Source organism: Chelonus insularis, unplaced genomic scaffold (genome assembly GCF_013357705.1).
Source record: "Chelonus insularis isolate UGA/USDA-ARS -01 unplaced genomic scaffold, ASM1335770v1 contig_137_pilon, whole genome shotgun sequence".
Taxonomy (NCBI): Eukaryota; Metazoa; Arthropoda; class Insecta; order Hymenoptera; family Braconidae; genus Chelonus; species Chelonus insularis.
The window spans coordinates 24,634-45,264 of record NW_023276377.1 but is presented as its reverse complement, the minus strand read 5'-3'; the positions used below and the strand labels follow the sequence as shown (position 1 = coordinate 45,264).

The window sequence follows — 20,631 nt, the reverse complement described above, 5'->3', positions numbered from 1 at the left end:
AAAAATTACGGAAAATTAATTCATAATTTTTCTTCAGTTAATTTTAGAAATCATATTAAGTAGTTTTTATTTTGATTTTAAAAATCAATCAATTAGTATTTTGCTTGAAAAGATCAAAGTAAATGTCCAAAAATTCAATCAATTTGGGAAGGTCCGTATATGATTCAAAACTTCGAATGGTCAATTTAAAATAGTTCATATGAATAGACTCGCTTCTTACGATGATGATTGATTGTTGACTCTTTCTGAATTCTGTTGAATTCAGAGTTTTTGTAACTTCTAGTTCGAGAATTTTCCTCTTGAAGTTACCGTAGGATATACACGGTTAGAGTCTTTGTACTGGAATCTTTTTCTTTATTTATTGGCCAAAGTGAAACAAAGTGAGATCCTAGATGCCCATGGTATCCTATTCTTTTTGTTCGAATAGTATGCGTAACTGTGAGCCTAATTTTTGATAATTTAGTTTGCACAGTGAGCAGAAGCTATTGAACTTATTTTTGAAAATTTTTCACGCAAGGTGGAATTGATCGTTTTTTTGATATTAGATCATTTATTTGAGAATCACATTTGAATTTTGAAAGGATGCGTAGTCAGTCATTTATTTGGAGAATTTTCTCCAAGAAATAAGACCATTCAACTAAAAGAATTTCATTATATTGAAATGTTATTGAGAACTTCGATGCTGTAATCATCTCTAAATTTGTTTAGCTTCATGACCTCCCAGTTTCTTGGCATTTCCAGCTCTTTTTGGGTTTTGATTGGTACTTTTCAGGCTCTTTCCAATGGAAAAGAAAGAAGAAAAAAAGACTAATAAAGTTGATTTGAGAATTGAAATTTTGACGTTATTAATTCATTTAGATTATTAATGTGATACTTGAAACTCCATCACACAATGATGCTGATTTAACGCCTTTAACTCTATGTACAATTGCCCTTATGGCATTTGCCAGTAAAATTTCATCCCAATTTCATTTATTACTTTTTTATAGTTACGCACCATGATATTATTTAATTACAAAAATCTATTGCTGAACTGATGCAATTTGAATTTGAGTACAACAATGTTCAATTTAAGGCCGATATACCCATAGCAACTCGATAAACATTGCTAACGCCCTCTATAAATTTCAAATTACCGCGTATTACGAATTTTATTAGTGCTGCGAACCCTGGCCATTTTTGAAACTAGTGGCGCATACGTTTAAAGAATTATGTCAAGTTATGCAATTAAAAAAATTTAATTCTACCAAAATCAAGAGATCCGTCTTTCCCCATTTATTAAAAAAATCTAGGGATCCGTCTTGCCCCGGGAACTCCTATATAATGTGAAAATGGGAAAAAGTGACAGCTCAAATTGATAGTAAAAATATTTCCGAATAAACTAATAATCTTTAGATCTACCGATATTTTAGCAAATTTAAAATTCACTGAAACATTCAGTGACTATTCACTGATTTAGTTTAAGAGAGCGGGTAAATATGTTAACTAGTTGTAATTTAATTAAGACAGCCTCGCTGCGATCATCTCATTAGACAAACCATTAGACAAACCAGTAAAGTCTCCACTTTATTATAATCCCCTACCTCATATTTTATTCCCAGTTAACAATATCCTTACGTTATGTCCGACATTTTCGGACGTTAACCAGTCATCCTGAAGAAAAGTTTGCGAACTTAAACTCGAGCTAGACCGAGAACCAGCAGACATAACAAAGTTCATTAGGAAAACGATCCCACAATATTATTCGTTGATGTTAGAATTGATTCTAATATCTACAAAAACCCCATGTTTGCTCAAGTCTCAGAAGCTCTTTCCGCTGCTACCATACCAAATTATATTTTATTGTTATAATATATTTATTAATAATTGATAACACTTAACAATGAATAACATCATTAAATCCTTATTAATTGTAAATTTTTTTTACTTTAATTTTTGTATTGTTACATTTTCGCATGATACAAATTTTTATAAAACTTCATTTTTGTTACTACGAATAAATGAAGTTGAGACTGTCATTATATTAATAATTAATATCAATGGAATAAAAGTAAATTTACAAAATTGATCGGATTCCCCGAACAATGGAAGACTTAAAACGCCAGATTGTTGTATAATCAACATCTAGTCCTGGATATTTCTTGCTAACCATTTCAAGGATTTCGTTTTTAAGATCTTCTTGCACTGTTCCGGTAACCTAAAAAAAACGTATATCTATTTGATCCATAAAATTGAAAGTTTAATTTTTACCTTAGTATACAATATGAAACGAATCGATTTTTAACATTTAGGCTGCGGGGGTGGTCAATATATAAACCAGCAGTCAGGTCAGCGACTCTATCTAAGATATCCACTGATTTTATGCATACATTTCACATATTCTAAGAGATCAATTCGTACTGAAATTTTCCCGCACCCTAAAGGTCAAGGATAAAACTTTTTTCTTACTTACATCAATGTAATGACACTCTGCAGCTGCATAATGACAAGATATAGCTTTTCTTGTACGATTCGATCTATTAACTCCGGAGCCGTGAATTAATAGAGGATGAAAAAATGCCGTATCTCCCGGTTCCATTTCTAAATCAATCCATTTGGTTGAATCGGGGAGTTCCTATAATGATATGTAGTATTAAGAGAGAAAAAAAATATTATATTATTAATAGATTTTCAATAACTTACTTGAATTCCATGGTAAAATTTATTATTTGCATCTGAATCTCGAGGATAAGTATGAGGAAGCAATTTATTAATAGTATGTGATCCAGGTGAAACGAAAAGACATCCATTTTCAGTATCACACCGTTCAATTGCTGTCCAAGCAGCAACTATTCGATTTGCTGGTCGAAAAGGAAAATAATACAAATCTTGATGAGGTGGATGTCTGAAAATATTTATTAGCTAATTTGATTAAGTATTTATATAACCTATTTTAATTGTTTCATTTAGTTTTAATATTAGTCCTACTTGAATGTAACTAAAATTTCATTATGACCCCAGCTTTGCCAATTTTATATGATGTTTTCAAACAAATCTATCATTCGGACGAAAATCCAGCCTTTCAGCTAATTATTACTTATTAGATTACATAAATTAGTTTTTACAAATAACGAGATAATTAGAATTGTTCAAACGACATGATAGTTATTTATACCGACAATGTCAAAGACTGATATAAGGATTTTTAAATTTAATGTTATTATGCATGGATTGATGATTTTGAATATTACCTACTACTTCTGGAACCTGCATCAGGAGGTTTAGCAATTAACATTGTGTGAGCAGCAATAATGTTAGGTCCAGTAAAAGTTTCGACAATATCTAAAATTTTCTTATATTCAATGTATTGGCGAAATACTTGGTCGAAATTGAGGTCTTGAACTTTATTTACGGATTTCTTATCAGTAATATCTTTCATTACAGTTATGTGCCCTTTATCCACTCTACCAGAAGCAATATCGTCAAATCTCTGACTGCATTTCCTTAATATTTCCGGGAAGACTAGTTGAGGAATTACTATGTATCCATTTTTCTCATAAAATAAACGTTGATCTAATGTCAATCGTCCTATATCTCGAGTATAAAACAGGTTGTCACTGATGGAAGACATCTTGATTTGCGTTTTCTGTAAAAATATATATTAATATTTATTACCTGATTTTAATTAAAACTATTGACAGAGTAAAAATGTAAAAACGTATTTATTAACGTAAATTTAGATAATAAATAAACGCCTGATAGTTTTTTGGAAACTTATCACTATATTTTGAACATAGAGAGGGATAAAAGTTTTTTTTAAAAAATTAAGACAAAGAAACACCGTGTATCACCGTGAGGAGACCTTGCAAGGGGGTCACCGTCGATTTAGCTGAAGCTTCTATATAATAATCTACATTAAAAATGATGAACTAAGTATTTTTTTTTCCACGGAAAAACTTTTTGAAGGGATGAAAATAACCCCCAAACTTGACGCCCTTTAAAGGTGATTTTTAATTTTCACATATTTCAAATCGAAATTCTCCAAAACGACCTTATGCGTTACAAACAACATAAAAAATGATGAAAAATACCTTCATTTAGATATTTATGAAACTTGCGGATATACATTCTTTTTTATTAAAAATAACAAACTATAACTTAAAAACTAAAAATTATTTTTTAATGGAATCAACTTCAATCGAAAGAGTATAGAAATTTACACTATACGTGTCTTTGCAATTTTCGAAATAACATTAACGACAGTAAACAAAATCGCAATTTAAAAATTCCAAATTGTTAATGATTAATTATTTATAATCACAATATTCACCGAATGAAATTCGTCGTAATTAGAGACTGAATAGTTTATGATTATTTAAAATAATATGTTTTTGTTGTCGTCATGTAGGCGAACATAGATATCATTACTATTACAGTCACTGATAAACTATTTTTGAGGAAAATTATTTCTATAATTGTAATATACGGATTTTTTAATGCGAACATTTCGCAGCAAAACTTACAGTCAACACTTGACCATTGAAAATGAAAGTTAAGCCCCTCAATTTTTTTCGGTTACTTTACGGAGTAACACTTATTACATACAAAAGAATCATATAAGGATCGGAAACCAGAAATTATAGAAGACGAAGAATATGCATCCATGAATCAAAAGTGTCTGATGGAGCATGAACTATCAATGAAGAGGGCTTAAGTTATGATTATAAATTACGAGCAGTTGAGTATTGGCATATTGGTAAGCAAAAAAATTTAAGTATCGATAATAATGAGCAAAAATTTAAAAAAGTACAGTCTACACGACAATTAAAACGCTGGGCACATCAATTTGATGATCTTTGTTTTCAAGCATCTTCAACGTGGTTACTATCATTCAAAAGAGCTTATCGTATTGTTTCTCGTATAATTTACACATTCATATCATCAGGAACGATTAATGATCGTAAAATATTAAAACAAACATCAGAAGTGTTCATTGATGATGTAAAATCGAAAATTCAATCATATGGTTTAGACAACATATATAATTCTGATCGAAATAGCTTTCAATTAGAAGTACATTCAGAGAGGACTTTAGCTCCAGAAGGAGAAAAAAAAAGTGTACAGTTCAAACGGTTTCTTCGACAACTCACAGTTATACCACACAACCAACGTTATCAACCGGTAAAAAACTCCTCACCCCTTTTTTTCTTGTGTTAAAAGAACCAACTGAAAAACTTGGTCCACGAGTAGAAGCATCGATGTTAATACCAAATAATGTACACGTAGACATATCGAAATCTAGAAAACTTTCTTTAGGTAAAAATTTCAATTCAAATATTATTGTTACACGAGGGATCGAGGTTCTGTTTCTTCTCCTAAAATGGCGACCTCTCTCAACCCAGGCATTCACTTGCTACCGGAGAAGAGAGACCAGTATAGAAGTTCAGTCCTTATGGGAGCTAAGAAAAGTAGTCAGCATTTATAAAAATGACCGCAAGATGGCACGCCAACCCGGCATCTCGCCGAGCTGAAGTGAAGGGCGGAGCTTAGTCTCGTTCTCGGGTAGTAGGGAGCGAAAAAAATATAGTTTTTTAAAAATTTTTCTGGGGCAATAAAACCCCTATTGTCCCAACAGCCTTTATCCCACAAACAATAGGGCCTTCTCGAAGTCCTATCTATCACAGTAAGTAGAATCTTCTGAGTAGATAGAAATGAGACAAATGAAAAAAGAAAACGTAACATTGATAGGCTTGACCACAAAACTTACGTTTCTGTAGTCGAGTGTATTACTTCTGAGTTGTTACAAGAATATCAAATTGGTATTATAGCTTCTATGTATGTTGCGAACATTGCTGGACCTTTTCTATTTAAAAATTTGTGCTTGAAAATAAACTGGCTTAGGATTCTTGTAATGAGAGTAAAAGAGAACACAAATCTTATTTCTTTTCTCTCTAAGATCGAGGGGCGTGGCTGGAATAAACTGTTGCAGCGCCATCGCTCGATGGGTTCACAGAAAGTTTCATATTGTGACCTGAGATTACCGACATGTTGACCGAAACTTCGTCCGGATCTCTAACACAGCATTGGACTTCTATACTGGTATCTCTTCTCTGCAAAGGGGCAAAGCCTTGCATGCACCATGTGGGAGCAACCGACACCAGCTAGCTCCGACGCCACGCAGGAAAAATATAGTCGTCAATCAGACGTAGACTAGAACAGTCAACTGGTAAGCACCTGGTGCAAATGGAAAGACGCAAGTAACGCGATCAGCCAGGATCCAGGATCCAGAAAGAACTCGAGATCACCTGAGTACAGTGTGGAGGAGCAGTCTACATACCGCTAGACGAGTCGTCGAAGGAGCAGACTACCTCTTCGGTTATCCACCAGGACACCAGAGTCTACAGGATTGGGTGAGCTGGGTGTTTTATCCTCTAACATAGACTTTAGGGTGGTGCGTTTTATTATGTATAAAACACTACGATCGTCCACTATATAACCGCCGAGCGAACCTAATGAGTTTATCTGTAAATTTCTCTAAAGTCATTCAGATCTATCTATCACTGCTTGAAGGTCAAGTTTCAATATTTGAGGATAATCTCTTTTCTTATTGTATAATTAATGTAAGAACCTACTCGCGGGGAAGCGAAATAAAGTTTTGCATTATCTACAATCATAGAATTGGATGCAATTATCTCGAAGCCCTAGGCCTCCCTTCTACCCGTAGTCTTAGTGATTTGCATGCAATTACAGAGAGAGGATACTCGGAACGCGCGCCGCAAGGTACCGACGTGACCTCTGACCTTTGTGAGGCCACACCATCACACTTGTTTCTGGAGAGATCTGAGGGAGTTTCCTCTGCGTTGTCTCTATTGCTAAATCCGGATAATTTGGCTTTGCTGCTTGTTGATTAATTCGTCTGACTCAAATTTCAATTGCTTTTCTCATGACATAGAAATAACATCACATCTAGTCATCGCACAGACCAAAGGTAAGTTAACAAAGAGCAGAAATTACCCCATCCGCATACCCTGCAATAGAACCCGAAACAGTTCACCAAAAGGAAGAGAACCCAACCATCACTCTCATATTCCTACAATAATCATTAATAAAAAATCCCTTATCAACCCCAAACCAAATAACTATTCTCCTTTCTATTGTGGCGACATAAACCTTTGCCACAATTGTTTCATTATACTATATGATATATTCTGGACGTTTACATACTAACTGTTTTTCGAACACCTAAAATCGGATTGAAAAATGTATTTCTTCCGAATATTGAAAAAAAATTGTACTTTTGATGGATTTATGGACTGGACATTGTTCTGAAGCTGTCACGTGTGCCAAACCACCAGATACAGAAGTTGGAATAATGATGATTCCTGAAAGGGCTACTGGACTACTTCAACTATTAAATGTTTTTGGGTTTAAAACATGGAGAAACTTTGTGACACATCTTTCGGACAGTATCCTATGACGAGATGATTCAAATTTACACTTGAAAAATAATATTATTACATTACAATCACTGACTGATAATCAACTTTCCTCTTCACGATACATTAATTGTTTGAGTGATACATGATTTAAAAATAGTTATACATTTATTAAACCATATGAATTTAAAAATCTAGTCGATTGTGAACTTGGATATAACTGTAAGTTTTGCTGCAAAATGTTGGCATTGAAAAATCCGTATATTACAATTATAGAAATAATTTTCCTCAAAAATAGTTTATCTCCTTCTGGAGCTAAAGTCCTCTCTGAATGTACTTATAATTGTAAATGGTGTGTACCAATTAATGAATTCGATCGTTTTTTTTTCTTTGCTTATTCGAATATTCTTGTTTATAAAAGAAGTATTAAAATAGTTAAGTGGGTTGATTTGTAGGTTTAAGTCATATGCGTGCGAGTAGCTATAGGTTCGAATCCCTGAGTGGACAAAATTTTTTAGGAAAAAAAATTCAATTCAAATTTAAAATGTATCAAATGATAATAAAACAAATATAATTCTGATTAAATGAGCCATATAAATCAGTGAGTATAATTTTTGTTTTAATTGTTATAAAAAGTTTATGTGATTATTATATTATGGCCACAATGTACGATTTGTATACTCCTAGTTTTATGTATATATACATATATTATGTCGAAAATTTTTTAATATTATTAAAATAAATGCAACATTATTATAAAGTCATTATTATATTTACCCTAATAAACGTAAGAATAAAAAAATTGAGAAATACATTAATGTATAACTTCTAATTGACATAAATTAAAGTGGACTTAGCGTGTAAAGGGATTGGTCCTTTACGGTAAAGTTGAACCGCATAAATATTTTGACTGGAAACGTAAAGTAAATTTTACTGTACAGGCCGACCGTCTCTATTTTTGCTCGCTTGTCTTATGGCTACTACTAGAATTCCAGTTGCTCGCCATTTACTTTTTTCTCTGTGTAAAAGAAAAAGAAATAAAAACTCAGTGGTCATTGAAATTATAGGGAAAAGTAGTTGACAAGTTTGATGTTATGTGCATCATTGTGAAAGAGAAGAAAAAGAACACACATATTACATGAAGTTCATTCCCACAAGTCATTTGATGCGCGCGGCGCTAGACTGTCAGGTTGCGTCGGCGTCGTTTTCTATTCGCCATCAGCACGTGGCATCAAAGGAACTATTCATTGTCGACTGGTAGCGTTCCTGACCAAACGTCGAACAAACGCGTCCGACGTTTTATTTGTGTTTCAATTTAACTCTATTATACAATTTCTTTGTTTATTTATTGTTTATATTCTGTATGAAATAACAAGTAATTTAAAAAAAAAAATTTTTTATAGAATTATTGAGAAAAGGTGTATAAATATTTGATTGACTTACTTTTAACAAACGATATTCTTTGAAAATATTATATTAAAATACTAACGTAATGAAGTAAATTATTTTGATCGGTGAATTTTACATATAATGAAGAAATAATATAAATAAAAGTACCATCAATTGTTAATGAATTACAAATAATTAAAAGTTTTATACATATTTCTTTTATTAATAAACAATCTGAAAATTTTATGACGAAAACTTAGAAGGGATTTTTAACGAAAAAACGAAAAGGTAAGTTTGGAAATATCTTAAAGAGACTTGATTTCAATTAACATTTGAATAGTAGTTAAAAATTTTTTATAATTATAAAAATACATAATATTAGCGAATGAAGGTGATAAAAAAATGAGATAGACAGTAACGAAGAAACTTATTTACGAAACGAAGTAGACACAATCGATGTACGATGTTAATAATTAAACAGAAAGGTCTATAACCTTACTAGTAAAAAATGCGTGGGATCGACCTTTGGATATATCGACAAAAGCCACATCCGTAAAGCTATTGACAGTGTATATTATTTTCCATTATACAAATAGATAATCATTTGAAAAACTTTATTAAGTTATGGAAGATTCAAATTCATAAAATTTATATTTAACGTAATAACAAAATCAAATAATGGAATATGATAATTTTTCTCCACAATAAGTAATGAAGAAGAAATTACTAATCAATATCTACGAAATAGGAATCACTCTTTAAACTAAGCAGTACTTGCAAGTTTACTAGAAATAAATATTCAAGTTTTTAATTATTTTTATAATTGTCGATATTCTGAGGTGATCCTCGGCCTGTTCGAATGCTTATACTTTTTTTCAGTATTATAAACACGAATAATATTTTCTTAAGTCTTAATTTATAACAATTTAAGTATATTATAGGATATATGATATTTATTACTGTAGCTCCAGTTACTTTTAATTTAACTCTCTTTAATTTTGATTCATCTTCAAAAAAAGTATACACTTTTATTTCAATTGAAGGTCATCTTAAGATAAAAATATTTATAATAATAATCTGTGAAAATTTTTTTTTTCTAATAAATGTAAAAATACTGTCCAACCTAAAAGGGATTCCGTTGATGTATCCTGCGTAATAATTATTCAAAGCTCTAAAAATAATCAGTAATAGTTTAATACTTGGTCACTTGCAATTGGGTAATAAAACAAGAAAAGTGAAAAAAGTTTCTTACAATTTATTTTATGAATCGACACAATAAATGTTCAGAAAATTTCTTTTTTTTTTGCCAAATTACATTATTTCCGCTCGAGACTTTAGTTTTTGTATTTTGATAGGAATAATTTCTAAAAATCTGATATATAAGTTCTATTATTCTTAAATGTTTTTATACAATATTTATTTGGGGACAAAACTACGATTTAATTGAAATTCCATTCAAATTGAAATATGATTGAAGTGTAGAGAATTTATCTATTAGAGAAGACCGGTTCATTATACATAGTATATAATGTGATTGAAGGAAAGACATTTGAATAAGTTCAATATTTTATTGATTCAGTCAAATTTTACTTTATGTTAACTATCGAACATAGTTGATTTAACGACGTAGTATTAATCGACTAAACTTTGTACATATTTGGATCTCTTTACATCTGCTGTTGGTATCACTCTGCTAATAGCAATAGATTTATTAAATGAATAAACGTGAATATTTGTAAATATTATTTACACTATTATTTAACGCAAAATGATTTAAATTTCAACAAATTTGACAATTCTTTGGTTTCTTGTAATTTCATTTCATATTTTCAGAAAAAAAATGCCATAAAAGAATGGATGGCAAATATTTATAATAATCAAGTTACCAAAATTCTTTGTTAATTGAACTATGACGGTCAGTGTTTCAATTATCTTACAGTTAATTTTTAGCTTGCATTCCTATTTCAATAGATAGAGTTTATTATTGACAAATTTCTACTCAAACCAATCATTCACTTGTGTCAATAAAAGATTTTATTCGTTGCAATTGATAATAAGAAAATTAAAAATTCTAATCTAAAAAAAAATTATCAGCTTTCGTCCTCGTATTTAATATACATATATACAATAAGAAAAGTATCATTTTTTGGCCAGACCTCCTGGCGTCCAAGTTTGGCGACAGTAACAGAGACTATGAATCGTGCCAAAAATATTTTCTGTTAGCTGTTTTTTAATCTTTTAAAATAATTAAACTTTTTCTTATAGTATTACATTTCTTTTTATAAATTAATATTTAATTTTCTTTGTCTTTCAAATTTTTGATTATTACATGATAGTAGTTCTAACATACATATATGTTTAACAGTAGAAAATGTTGTTTATATAATTTGCGACCTGAAATAATTCTAATTTTTCCAATACTAAAAACGTTTTCTTTTCATGGAAGCAAAACCATTCGAACGCATCACGGAAACCTTTTTTTTGTCAACAGAAAAGATCTATTATAATGCTGCATTCAACCTTGTCCTTAAATATTTTGACCTACCACATAAATACTCTCTCTCTCTGTTCTTGCCATTCTCGCTCTTACTAAAAACGAATAGATTCTGACAGAGTAAAGAATTTTAAAAATTAGTGTATAAAATTCAAAACTCTGTGTTTGACTCAGCATTACACGTAAAGCTTTAGCCGAAAGCTAATATTTTCATCGTAAATGAAATAAAAATGTTTGGTATTAATTTTCATCATGTACACGGAGAGAATTTTTTCACTAAATGTAAGTGCAAAAAGTGGCATGTCTATGTTTCGAACTTTAGAAGTAAAAATATTTCTATTCGATAGAAAATTTTGAATTATTGTAAGTTAATTTGATACTTAAGAGGTGTCTTAGTAGAATAATTGCTTAGGATAACCCAAAATTCACTGCTGAACAGAAATATTTTTACTTCTAAACTTCGAAATGTGGACTTGTCACTTTCTACGTACGGTTGGTGCAGATTATCTCCGTGTACATAGAGAAAAAGATTCATAAAATTTTACTAGGGTCGCATAGTTATGCGGAACCATATGCGCAAGCCTACCCGAGTCGAAAAATAAGATTTGATTTCGACTTTAAAAAAAGGTAAAAAGTAGATCAAAACTAAAAATTTTCTTGACCTTATTTGGAGCTACATACGCAATAATTGATCAAAAATTAAGTCGTATTTCCCAAATCCAAACCAGGTCTAAAAATTTTTAAAAGCTGATTTCAACTTAAACATATGTCTTTCTTTAAAAATGTATTAGTATGTGTATAAGTACATTGCGCCATGTCAACTGTCTGAGCCGAATAACATTTGATTTTAATCGAAAAATGATTAAAAGTCAATTAAAATTATTAATCATTTAAAAAGAAATATTTTATTGGTATATTATTTCATTCATGTTGTATTTTAATCGTTTAGAAGAACTATCAAATTAACTGATGGTCCTAAGGAAAGAACAATTAGAAATGAAATACTCTTTCGTCTTCTTCCAATGGATTCGAAACCGGGGATGGCTCAATTTGAAGAATTGTGCCTTAACCCGCATAGCTATATCCAAACCAAGTTCAAATTTTCCAAATCAGATCTTATTCTAACTAATTAGAAAAATTACTATAATGTTAATCAAATAAGCAACATCATATAATATATTACTTTAAATTTGCGACTTACACTAAATGCATTCAAATAATTATACATTAAGAAAAAAATTTTGTTAAATGAAATAATTTTTTATTTAATCAATAAAAGGAACTTAGAAAATTCTCAAGATAATATTTTATTCAATCCAATAATCTTATTATCAAAAGCACAATTTGTTTTTTGTTTTAATGTTACGACAAGTATAAAAACAAATGTTATTTTATTTATTTAATTAAATGAAATGATTTCCCGAGTGAAAATAAAGGACGGCAAAAAAACTGAAATAAGACTGAAAACAGGATTTTGGACGAATTTCGAACGGAAACAAGACGAAACCAATATTAGCCACTGAAAATTATCTGAAAATGTACTGAAGACATATGCTAGTGAGAAAGTTCAAACGGAATTGAAACTGAAACAAGACGAAAAAATTTTTCAGAAGAAAAATTTTATGGAATATTTGTCATTTCGAAGAAAAATTTCTTCGCGGCTGTTTAAAATTTTGATGTTAATGATCGAATTGAATATTTTTCGTATAAAGTGAATTTCTTTCTCCGTGTAGTTATAGATATTTGAATATTAAAACTCGAACTATTATTTATGTCTTAATAAATTTTTTAACATGATAAGTGGTAAATGGCTTTTTAAAAGAAATAGATAAAGTTTCAATTAATAAACGTGAACATCTTAAAATATCTCTAAATTTAAATCTGATTTAGTCTAATCTTTTTTTCATAAAAAGTTAAAAGTGTGTATTATAAAGCTGTGATGCTTTTACAAAATATTGTTGCATATACAAATATACATGAGTATTTTTTTAGATATATTATAATTATTTAAGAATATTAAGAGTTGCGTAAAATTTCAATATTCTGTATATCCATGTTAATAATAAATGTAATTATTTTTTTTAAACAACTGTCGACACTACTTAATTTTTTTATTCAATTTTTTAATACAAGAATATTTTATAATTATTTCCAATATATTTTTAAAACTTTTTCAAATTTCGAGATAATTTTTATTAAAAAAAAGCATTTATCATTGATTGTTAATTTGATTAATTCTCTATTAGAAAATCATCGACCAATGCTGTATGAATTTAAAAATCGTAATTAAAAATTTGAAAATATTCTTATGCTTCAAAAGTTACTTTATAACGATATTTAAGTTTATACATATAGTATGAATATATGTACGAGTGTATATTTTTTTTTAAGAACAATTACTTGCCAGAATTAAATAATATTTCGCTTACTAAAGGACTGACACATTGACACAGACAAAATGTTACATGATTCTAGCATGATTCAATAAATCTAAATGTTGGTTATACTATATGAGAGATAGTAAAATAAAGAATATATCTGCAAAAAAACATCTTTTTTAATTTTTTTTTTTTTATCTTGTTAAAAAAAAAAAATAAATATTCTTGTTATGAATAATAAATGAGATGTATGTTTCATAAAAAATTAGTCATGACAGAAAGTAATCGATATTTATGAGAGATTGATAAGTCACAAAAGAGGAGGGTTATTCTTTAATGTTGAGGGTCATAGTTGGAGAATGATTGTGTCAAGGTCACAAAAAAATGTATCGAAATCAATAATAAATTTCAAGTATTTTCTCGATCTAAAGAAAAAAAAAAGCAGTAGGGCGATCGTTAAATTTATAATATCATGCAGATTTAAATTATCTATTAATTCCTGTAGTATTATACATAAAAAATTATATTGTCTTGTTGAAATTCAAACGAATCATTCCAACAGGTAATTTTTGAGTCCATCAAATTTGACTATGTCACACTGAAATGAAATATTAATATTAATGTAAATAAATAACGCGATTAGTATGTATTATGCTATCATAAAAAATATGAAACTCTTGTAGTGACCTATTTTTTTTGTTTAGTAATTTCATTTAACTCCACCACATCTAATAATTCCTAATAATAGAGAAGGGTTTGAAAGACTGTTTTAACTAAATATGACTAAAGAGACTTTGATGATTCGACTGGGCGTTAATACTGTGATGTCGTCATAGGTAGTTATGACAATCATTAAGTTGATTAAATTATTTTCACACTAAAATCAAATCACAATCTTATTGGAAAAAAATTGTTCCAATTTTGTACCTAAGTATAATAAATGCAACGTTATACAACAATATATTCAATATATGTATACGTTACGTTTGACCGACGCGGTGAACTCATGGATAAGCGTCAGCTTGTCACACAATGAGTCGCGGGTTCTCGAGTCCCAGCCGAGACAAAAAGTCATAAACATGATTTTTCTCGGACCACCGTAGACCACAATAGTGTGTCGGGCAGGTAGGAAAAGTGGGTGAAACAAGGTAAGGGGAGAGTAACTAGTATGGGAAAAACAAAAAAAAAGCGGTCTAATGATGGAGGGAAGATTGGATGGGAAAAATATGGGGAAAACTAAGTAGTGAGGCAACGGAGAGAGGGAAAGAAAGAATTGGAAAAAAAATATTGTAAAACGCAAAGACTCAATTGGCATACAATAAAAATAAATGAGTACATATATATTTGTTACGTTTGTATCATTTGAAAGTGAGAGTCGGTTTCGTGATAAAAAATTATTTATAATAAATAAAGAATATTGTAAATTAGTCATATAATAGAATGCACGGATGCATAAATAATAAATTTCTGAAGTAATTTTATTATTCAGCCATTTTCGATATTTAGACCATAATTATATAGAACAATTAATGTTAATCTAGTAAATAGGAAATAACTGGATAATAATACCAATTCAAAAATACCCTATATCAAAAGCCATAGAATAAAAATAATATGATGAAAATTAATGATTGAATAAATAACACAAACAAAAATTCACAAATAAAAAATGTAGCAAGGGGTGATGACCCCTTTGTTAATATTGAATTTTAATGCTTATTGCTGTCGTTATGTAAAATCATGTGTTCCAAAAAAAATTTCCTGAGGGGAAGACGTAAGTTTAGAAAATTTCATTTATTAAAAATTATTATATCATAAAAATAATTATTTCATTCCTTAATAATTTAGGGTTTTAACCCTAACTGGACGCGTGGCGTGTTTCATCACCCCTATTCATCATCAATTGTTGAAAGTGTTTCATTCTAACACAAGTGAAACATTTAACGTGCGAAAATAATATATAACATTTAGATTCATAGTAAAAAAACTTGATTGGCCGGACCATCATCACAATTTACTACTTAACATACTCAAAATCAACTAGAGTTAAAAATTGATTTTATTAATAAAACTAATTTACACAAAATCCTAAACTTACTGTTATAGCAAGTATAGGATCGTTCTTAACTTCTCGATTGATTGTTTAATTGAATTATGTCCGGCTCAATAGTTGAACAGTTTAAAATTTTTATAAGTGAGGGACTGGCACGACGATAGTTTGTATACGAAATTCATATCTTTTTAGATGAAATTAATGTGTACATTATTCAGATTTTATAATTACACATATAATTATTTCTTATTATTCTATAATAAAAAATATTACATAATAAGTAGAAAATCATATTTATTCACCATTGTTTGGATCGATCGATTTTTTCGCTTAAACAATAATTCCATAAAAATTACAATAGTATTTTTTTTTCAATGCAAATTATTGACACCAACCGTAGAGAATGATATAATATAAAGAGTTAGATACAAAAAAATGGTAATTTTATACTATTGCGGTCCCCTCGTTTTTTGGCTGTAGAAATCCGCCGTAAAAAACAAAGATTTCAAAACAATAATATGTCAGAGCACACTTTGTCTGTACTAACACGAAGAACTTCCCATTAGTAATTGTTTATAACAAATTAAAAATATCAGTGCTCTGCAGTGGTCTGGGTGCGACCCGAAAGGTCCACACGACCAACTTCCCAGTGGAAAAAATAAAAAAAAAATTACGCGTTAGAAGAATCCAAATACATTGCATAGATCTCTATTTTCATTGTTTATAACAGATTTAATTGTTATAAACAAAAAGAATGAGTTTCCATTCATGTCATACGGTTGGTAATTTTTTTTTAGCAAAAGAAAAAATTATGCGTTAGAAGAATCCAAATATATTGCATAGATCTCTATTTTCATTGTTTATAACAGATTTAATTGTTATAAACAAAAAGAATGAGTTTCCATTCATGTCGTACTGTTGGTAACTTTTTTTTAGCAAAAGAAAAAATTACGCGTTAAAAGAATTCAAATATATTGCATAGATCTCTATTTCTATTGTTTATAACAATTAAAAAATTTTTTATTCAAATATTATTATGATCGATAATCATTTGTTATTAACAATGTTCAATCGTTATGAACACAATTTCTTATTATTAACAATAATCATTGACTATTTTATTATCCTTACCGCTATTTTGTCCATCCCAACACAAGTTTAAAATTTTTTTATTGCTGATTCTGTTTTTTAAAGTTTTTTTTCCTATGAAATACTGTCATCATATTTCTGTACAATTATTCTAAACATTTGATATTCATATTTTTCAAAAGATCTCGAAATTCCGTCTAAAAAATGGTATAATTTATAAATTGCAGAATTTAGGTAGTTCACCATTTTTTCCAGTTTTTCATTCTGCATAAAAAATGGCTGGACCGATTTTGCTGAAAATCTAATCAGTTCTAAGTTACATAATTACGTGTCAAATGCCGTTGGTCCCACATCGATATCATTTTTTGTTCTCGAGATAATCGAGGCGAAAAATAATTCCGACCGCACGTACGAACATACAGTAGAACCCCTCATCTGTGACTCTCTCTACTGTGACTTATGGTATCGAACACACTTGGGTGTTTTATTACTAAACACTCAAATTTTTCCGAAAATCTCTTCGCAATTCAATGCTCGAAGAAAAGCGTACAAGAGATACATGGAGAAAAATGATAATATTGATTTTACTTTAAATATTATGAATTGTAATCGTTTTTGAAGGATTGTTGACATTATGGTGAAGTTAAAAAACCTTTACAATCAACAGAAAAAATTTTCGGGGTTTATTATTTTAGTGGATTTAAATGAAACCTCACAGCAAAGGAATTTTTTTTTATCTCATATTTAGTTATAAGAATTTGTTGTCGGCGTACAGATTTCTAAATATTGAAAAATTGACATCAATCGCCGTGATGTAAATGCTGTGTACCAATTAATGAATTCGATCGTTTTTTTTTCTTTGCTTATTCGAATATTCTTGTTTATAAAAGAAGTATTAAAATAGTTAAGTGGGTTGATTTGTAGGTTTAAGTCATATGCGTGCGAGTAGCTATAGGTTCGAATCCCTGAGTGGACAAAATTTTTTAGGAAAAAAAATTCAATTCAAATTTAAAATGTATCAAATGATAATAAAACAAATATAATTCTGATTAAATGAGCCATATAAATCAGTGAGTATAATTTTTGTTTTAATTGTTATAAAAAGTTTATGTGATTATTATATTATGGCCACAATGTACGATTTGTATACTCCTAGTTTTATGTATACATACATATATTATGTCGAAAATTTTTTAATATTATTAAAATAAATGCAACATTATTATAAAGTCATTATTATATTTACCCTAATAAACGTAAGAATAAAAAAATTGAGAAATATATTAATGTATAACTTCTAATTGACATAAATTAAAGTGGACTTAGCGTGTAAAGAGATTGGTCCTTTACGGTAAAGTTGAACCGCATAAATATTTTGACTGGAAACGTAAAGTAAATTTTACTGTACAGGCCGACCGTCTCCATTTTTGCTCGCTTGTCTTATGGCTACTACTAGAATTCCAGTTGCTCGCCATTTACTTCTTTCTCTGTGTGGCTCGATTAATAATCTATTCAATTAATTAACTTTTATATTAATTACAAAGAGTGCAAGTGAAGGTTGTCAATACTTTTGATAACTTGAAAAAAGACTCACCGAAAGAAGATAAAGAAATTTTCATTTCAGAAATCTCTTATAGTTTATATTCATTTAATAGTAAGTTGTAAGTGTATTGACTTTACCTGCCGAATTGGAACTGGACGACTGATATATCGATTTTAACAGTCATGTTCTACTTTCTTCAGTCAAAATGTCAAGATATGATACTGATACATAATATTTCACATACCATGACGAGGATAGAACTTTTTTGTTTATAATACATATTGAGGTTTATAGTTCACTTCGGTTGAATTGAGTCTGTGAATCTCCAATTGAAAAAAATAACACCAAAAAAGAACAAATTTTTTTGGTAATTTCATACTTTCGTGGTCCCCCGTTTTTTGGCTCTAGAAAATCGAAAAATAATCCGATTTCAATGATTTTTAACTTCCCATTAGGAAGTTATTGAAATTGGGTCGATTGGTGAAATTTGAGTTTTCATCATATCCCCATGAAAACGTGCACGTTTCGGATTAAGATATCGACTTCAACCGAAATTAATTCGGAAGATATTATCAAAAAGAAGATCTCAGTGAAATTTGAACAAATTCGTTCGAGCCGTTTTTTTTATAACAAATAACTAATAAAAAAATGAAAGGTTAGCTATCTAAAATACTTTTAAGTCAAACAATAACAATTTTATTTAAAAATTAAGTCGATACTGACTATACATAATTGTTCACAACTAAATATGACTTTTAACAATTACGCATTATTTATAACAATACGAATTTGTTATAAACAATTAAAAATTGTATTTACTGATTAAGTAATGTGTACATCACATGGATTTGGAAGGATTCAACAAACATTGATTATAATTAACTTCCCAGTGGGAAGTTATAGTAATGGGTCCGATTTTGCGAATCGCTAATTTTGACATATCTCCACGTTTTAAGGTCCCCAGAGTTCAATACGATAGTTTTTACGTGGACGTCTGTGTGTGTGTATGTACGTATGTGCGTATGTGCGTACGTGCGGTCGGAATTATTTTTCGCCTCGATTATCTCGAGAACAAAAAATGATATCGATGTGGGACCAACTGCATTTGACACGTAATTATGTAACTTAGAACTGATTAGGTTTTCAGCAAAATCGGTCCAGCCATTTTTTATGCAGAATGAAAAACTGGAAAAAATGGTGAACTACCTAAATTCTGCAATTTATAAATTATACCATTTTTTAGACGGAATTTCGAGATCTTTTGAAAAATATGAATATCAAATGTTTAGAATAATTGTATAGGAAAATGATAACGATATTTCATAGGAAAAAAAACTTTAAAAAACAGAATCAGCAATAAAAAAATTTTAAACTTGTGTTGAAATGGTAAAAATAGCATTGAAGACAATATAATAGTCAATAATGATTGTTGATAATATGGAATTGTGTTCAAAATAATTCAACATTGTTAATGACAAATGATTATTGATCATGATAATATTTAAATAACAAATTCTAAATTCATATAAATAATAAAAATAGAAATCTATGGCTTTCTTACTTCTACTCATACTTTTTTATGTGCGCAGAAAGATGGAATGAGTAAGACTGCGACAGAAGAAATAACACTTGTCTTATAATAGGGCCCTCAGTAATTTTGATGCACACTATCGTAAAAATCAATAATCATTCCATGTCTTTCAGAGACCATTGCGGCGCCACCTGTCGAGAATGGAAAAAATACGATTCTGTGAATGATTACCTGAAATTTTTCTCACGAAACTGTGTTCTATTTATTCGTTTTTTTATTATAAAATATTTTTTTAAATATCCTGAACAATAGTATGGACATCGGAAAACAACGATTTACAGTATAGGTACAGTGGTTATTTTGAAATAAATCATTTTCTCGTTGATGGCCGATGACCGCGGTATCCGCCATGACACCTCTAAAATCTAGTGAAAAATGAGTGCATATCTTCATCTTCATTTTAAATTATGATGAAGTAATTAATGTTATTATATTGTTGTTTTCTGATGTGAAGAATAAAATAAGCTTTCGATTGAGTCCTGAATTAACTAAATTCATCAATTTTCGACGCCGTCATTTGTAGAGATAAATTTGCTAGAAACTTTCTAGGGGGAAATCTGTCTACAGCCCAGCTGAAGGATATTTTCGGACAGAGTTACTAATAAATTTTATTTCAGATGTATATTTAAACAACAAATCCATATAAACAAAAAATTTCTAGAGCGAATTAAAATTTTTA

The 20,631-nt window shown here is 29.5% G+C and overlaps 1 protein-coding gene and 1 long non-coding RNA gene across 2 annotated transcripts in view; one reads left to right on the top strand and one right to left on the bottom strand.

The window, feature by feature from the left end:
* Window positions 1–1,909: 1,909 nt before the first annotated feature.
* The window catches only part of LOC118074631 (phytanoyl-CoA dioxygenase, peroxisomal-like), a 25,349-nt gene continuing 6,627 nt past the window's right edge, over window positions 1,910–20,631 (bottom strand). Inside the window, exons 3-6 of the mRNA XM_035096010.1 lie at window positions 3,231–3,625; window positions 2,683–2,884; window positions 2,453–2,614; window positions 1,910–2,197 (exon numbers count right to left, since the gene is read on the bottom strand). Of these exons, the coding sequence (XP_034951901.1) occupies window positions 2,057–2,197; window positions 2,453–2,614; window positions 2,683–2,884; window positions 3,231–3,610 (885 nt within the window). The 5' untranslated portion in view covers window positions 3,611–3,625 and the 3' untranslated portion in view covers window positions 1,910–2,056. The remainder of the gene's footprint in view (window positions 2,198–2,452; window positions 2,615–2,682; window positions 2,885–3,230; window positions 3,626–20,631) is intronic.
* Window positions 9,060–20,631, top strand: part of LOC118074632 (uncharacterized) — a 16,730-nt gene continuing 5,158 nt past the window's right edge. Inside the window, exon 1 of the long non-coding RNA XR_004691220.1 lies at window positions 9,060–9,092. This is a non-coding gene — a long non-coding RNA (uncharacterized lncRNA). The remainder of the gene's footprint in view (window positions 9,093–20,631) is intronic.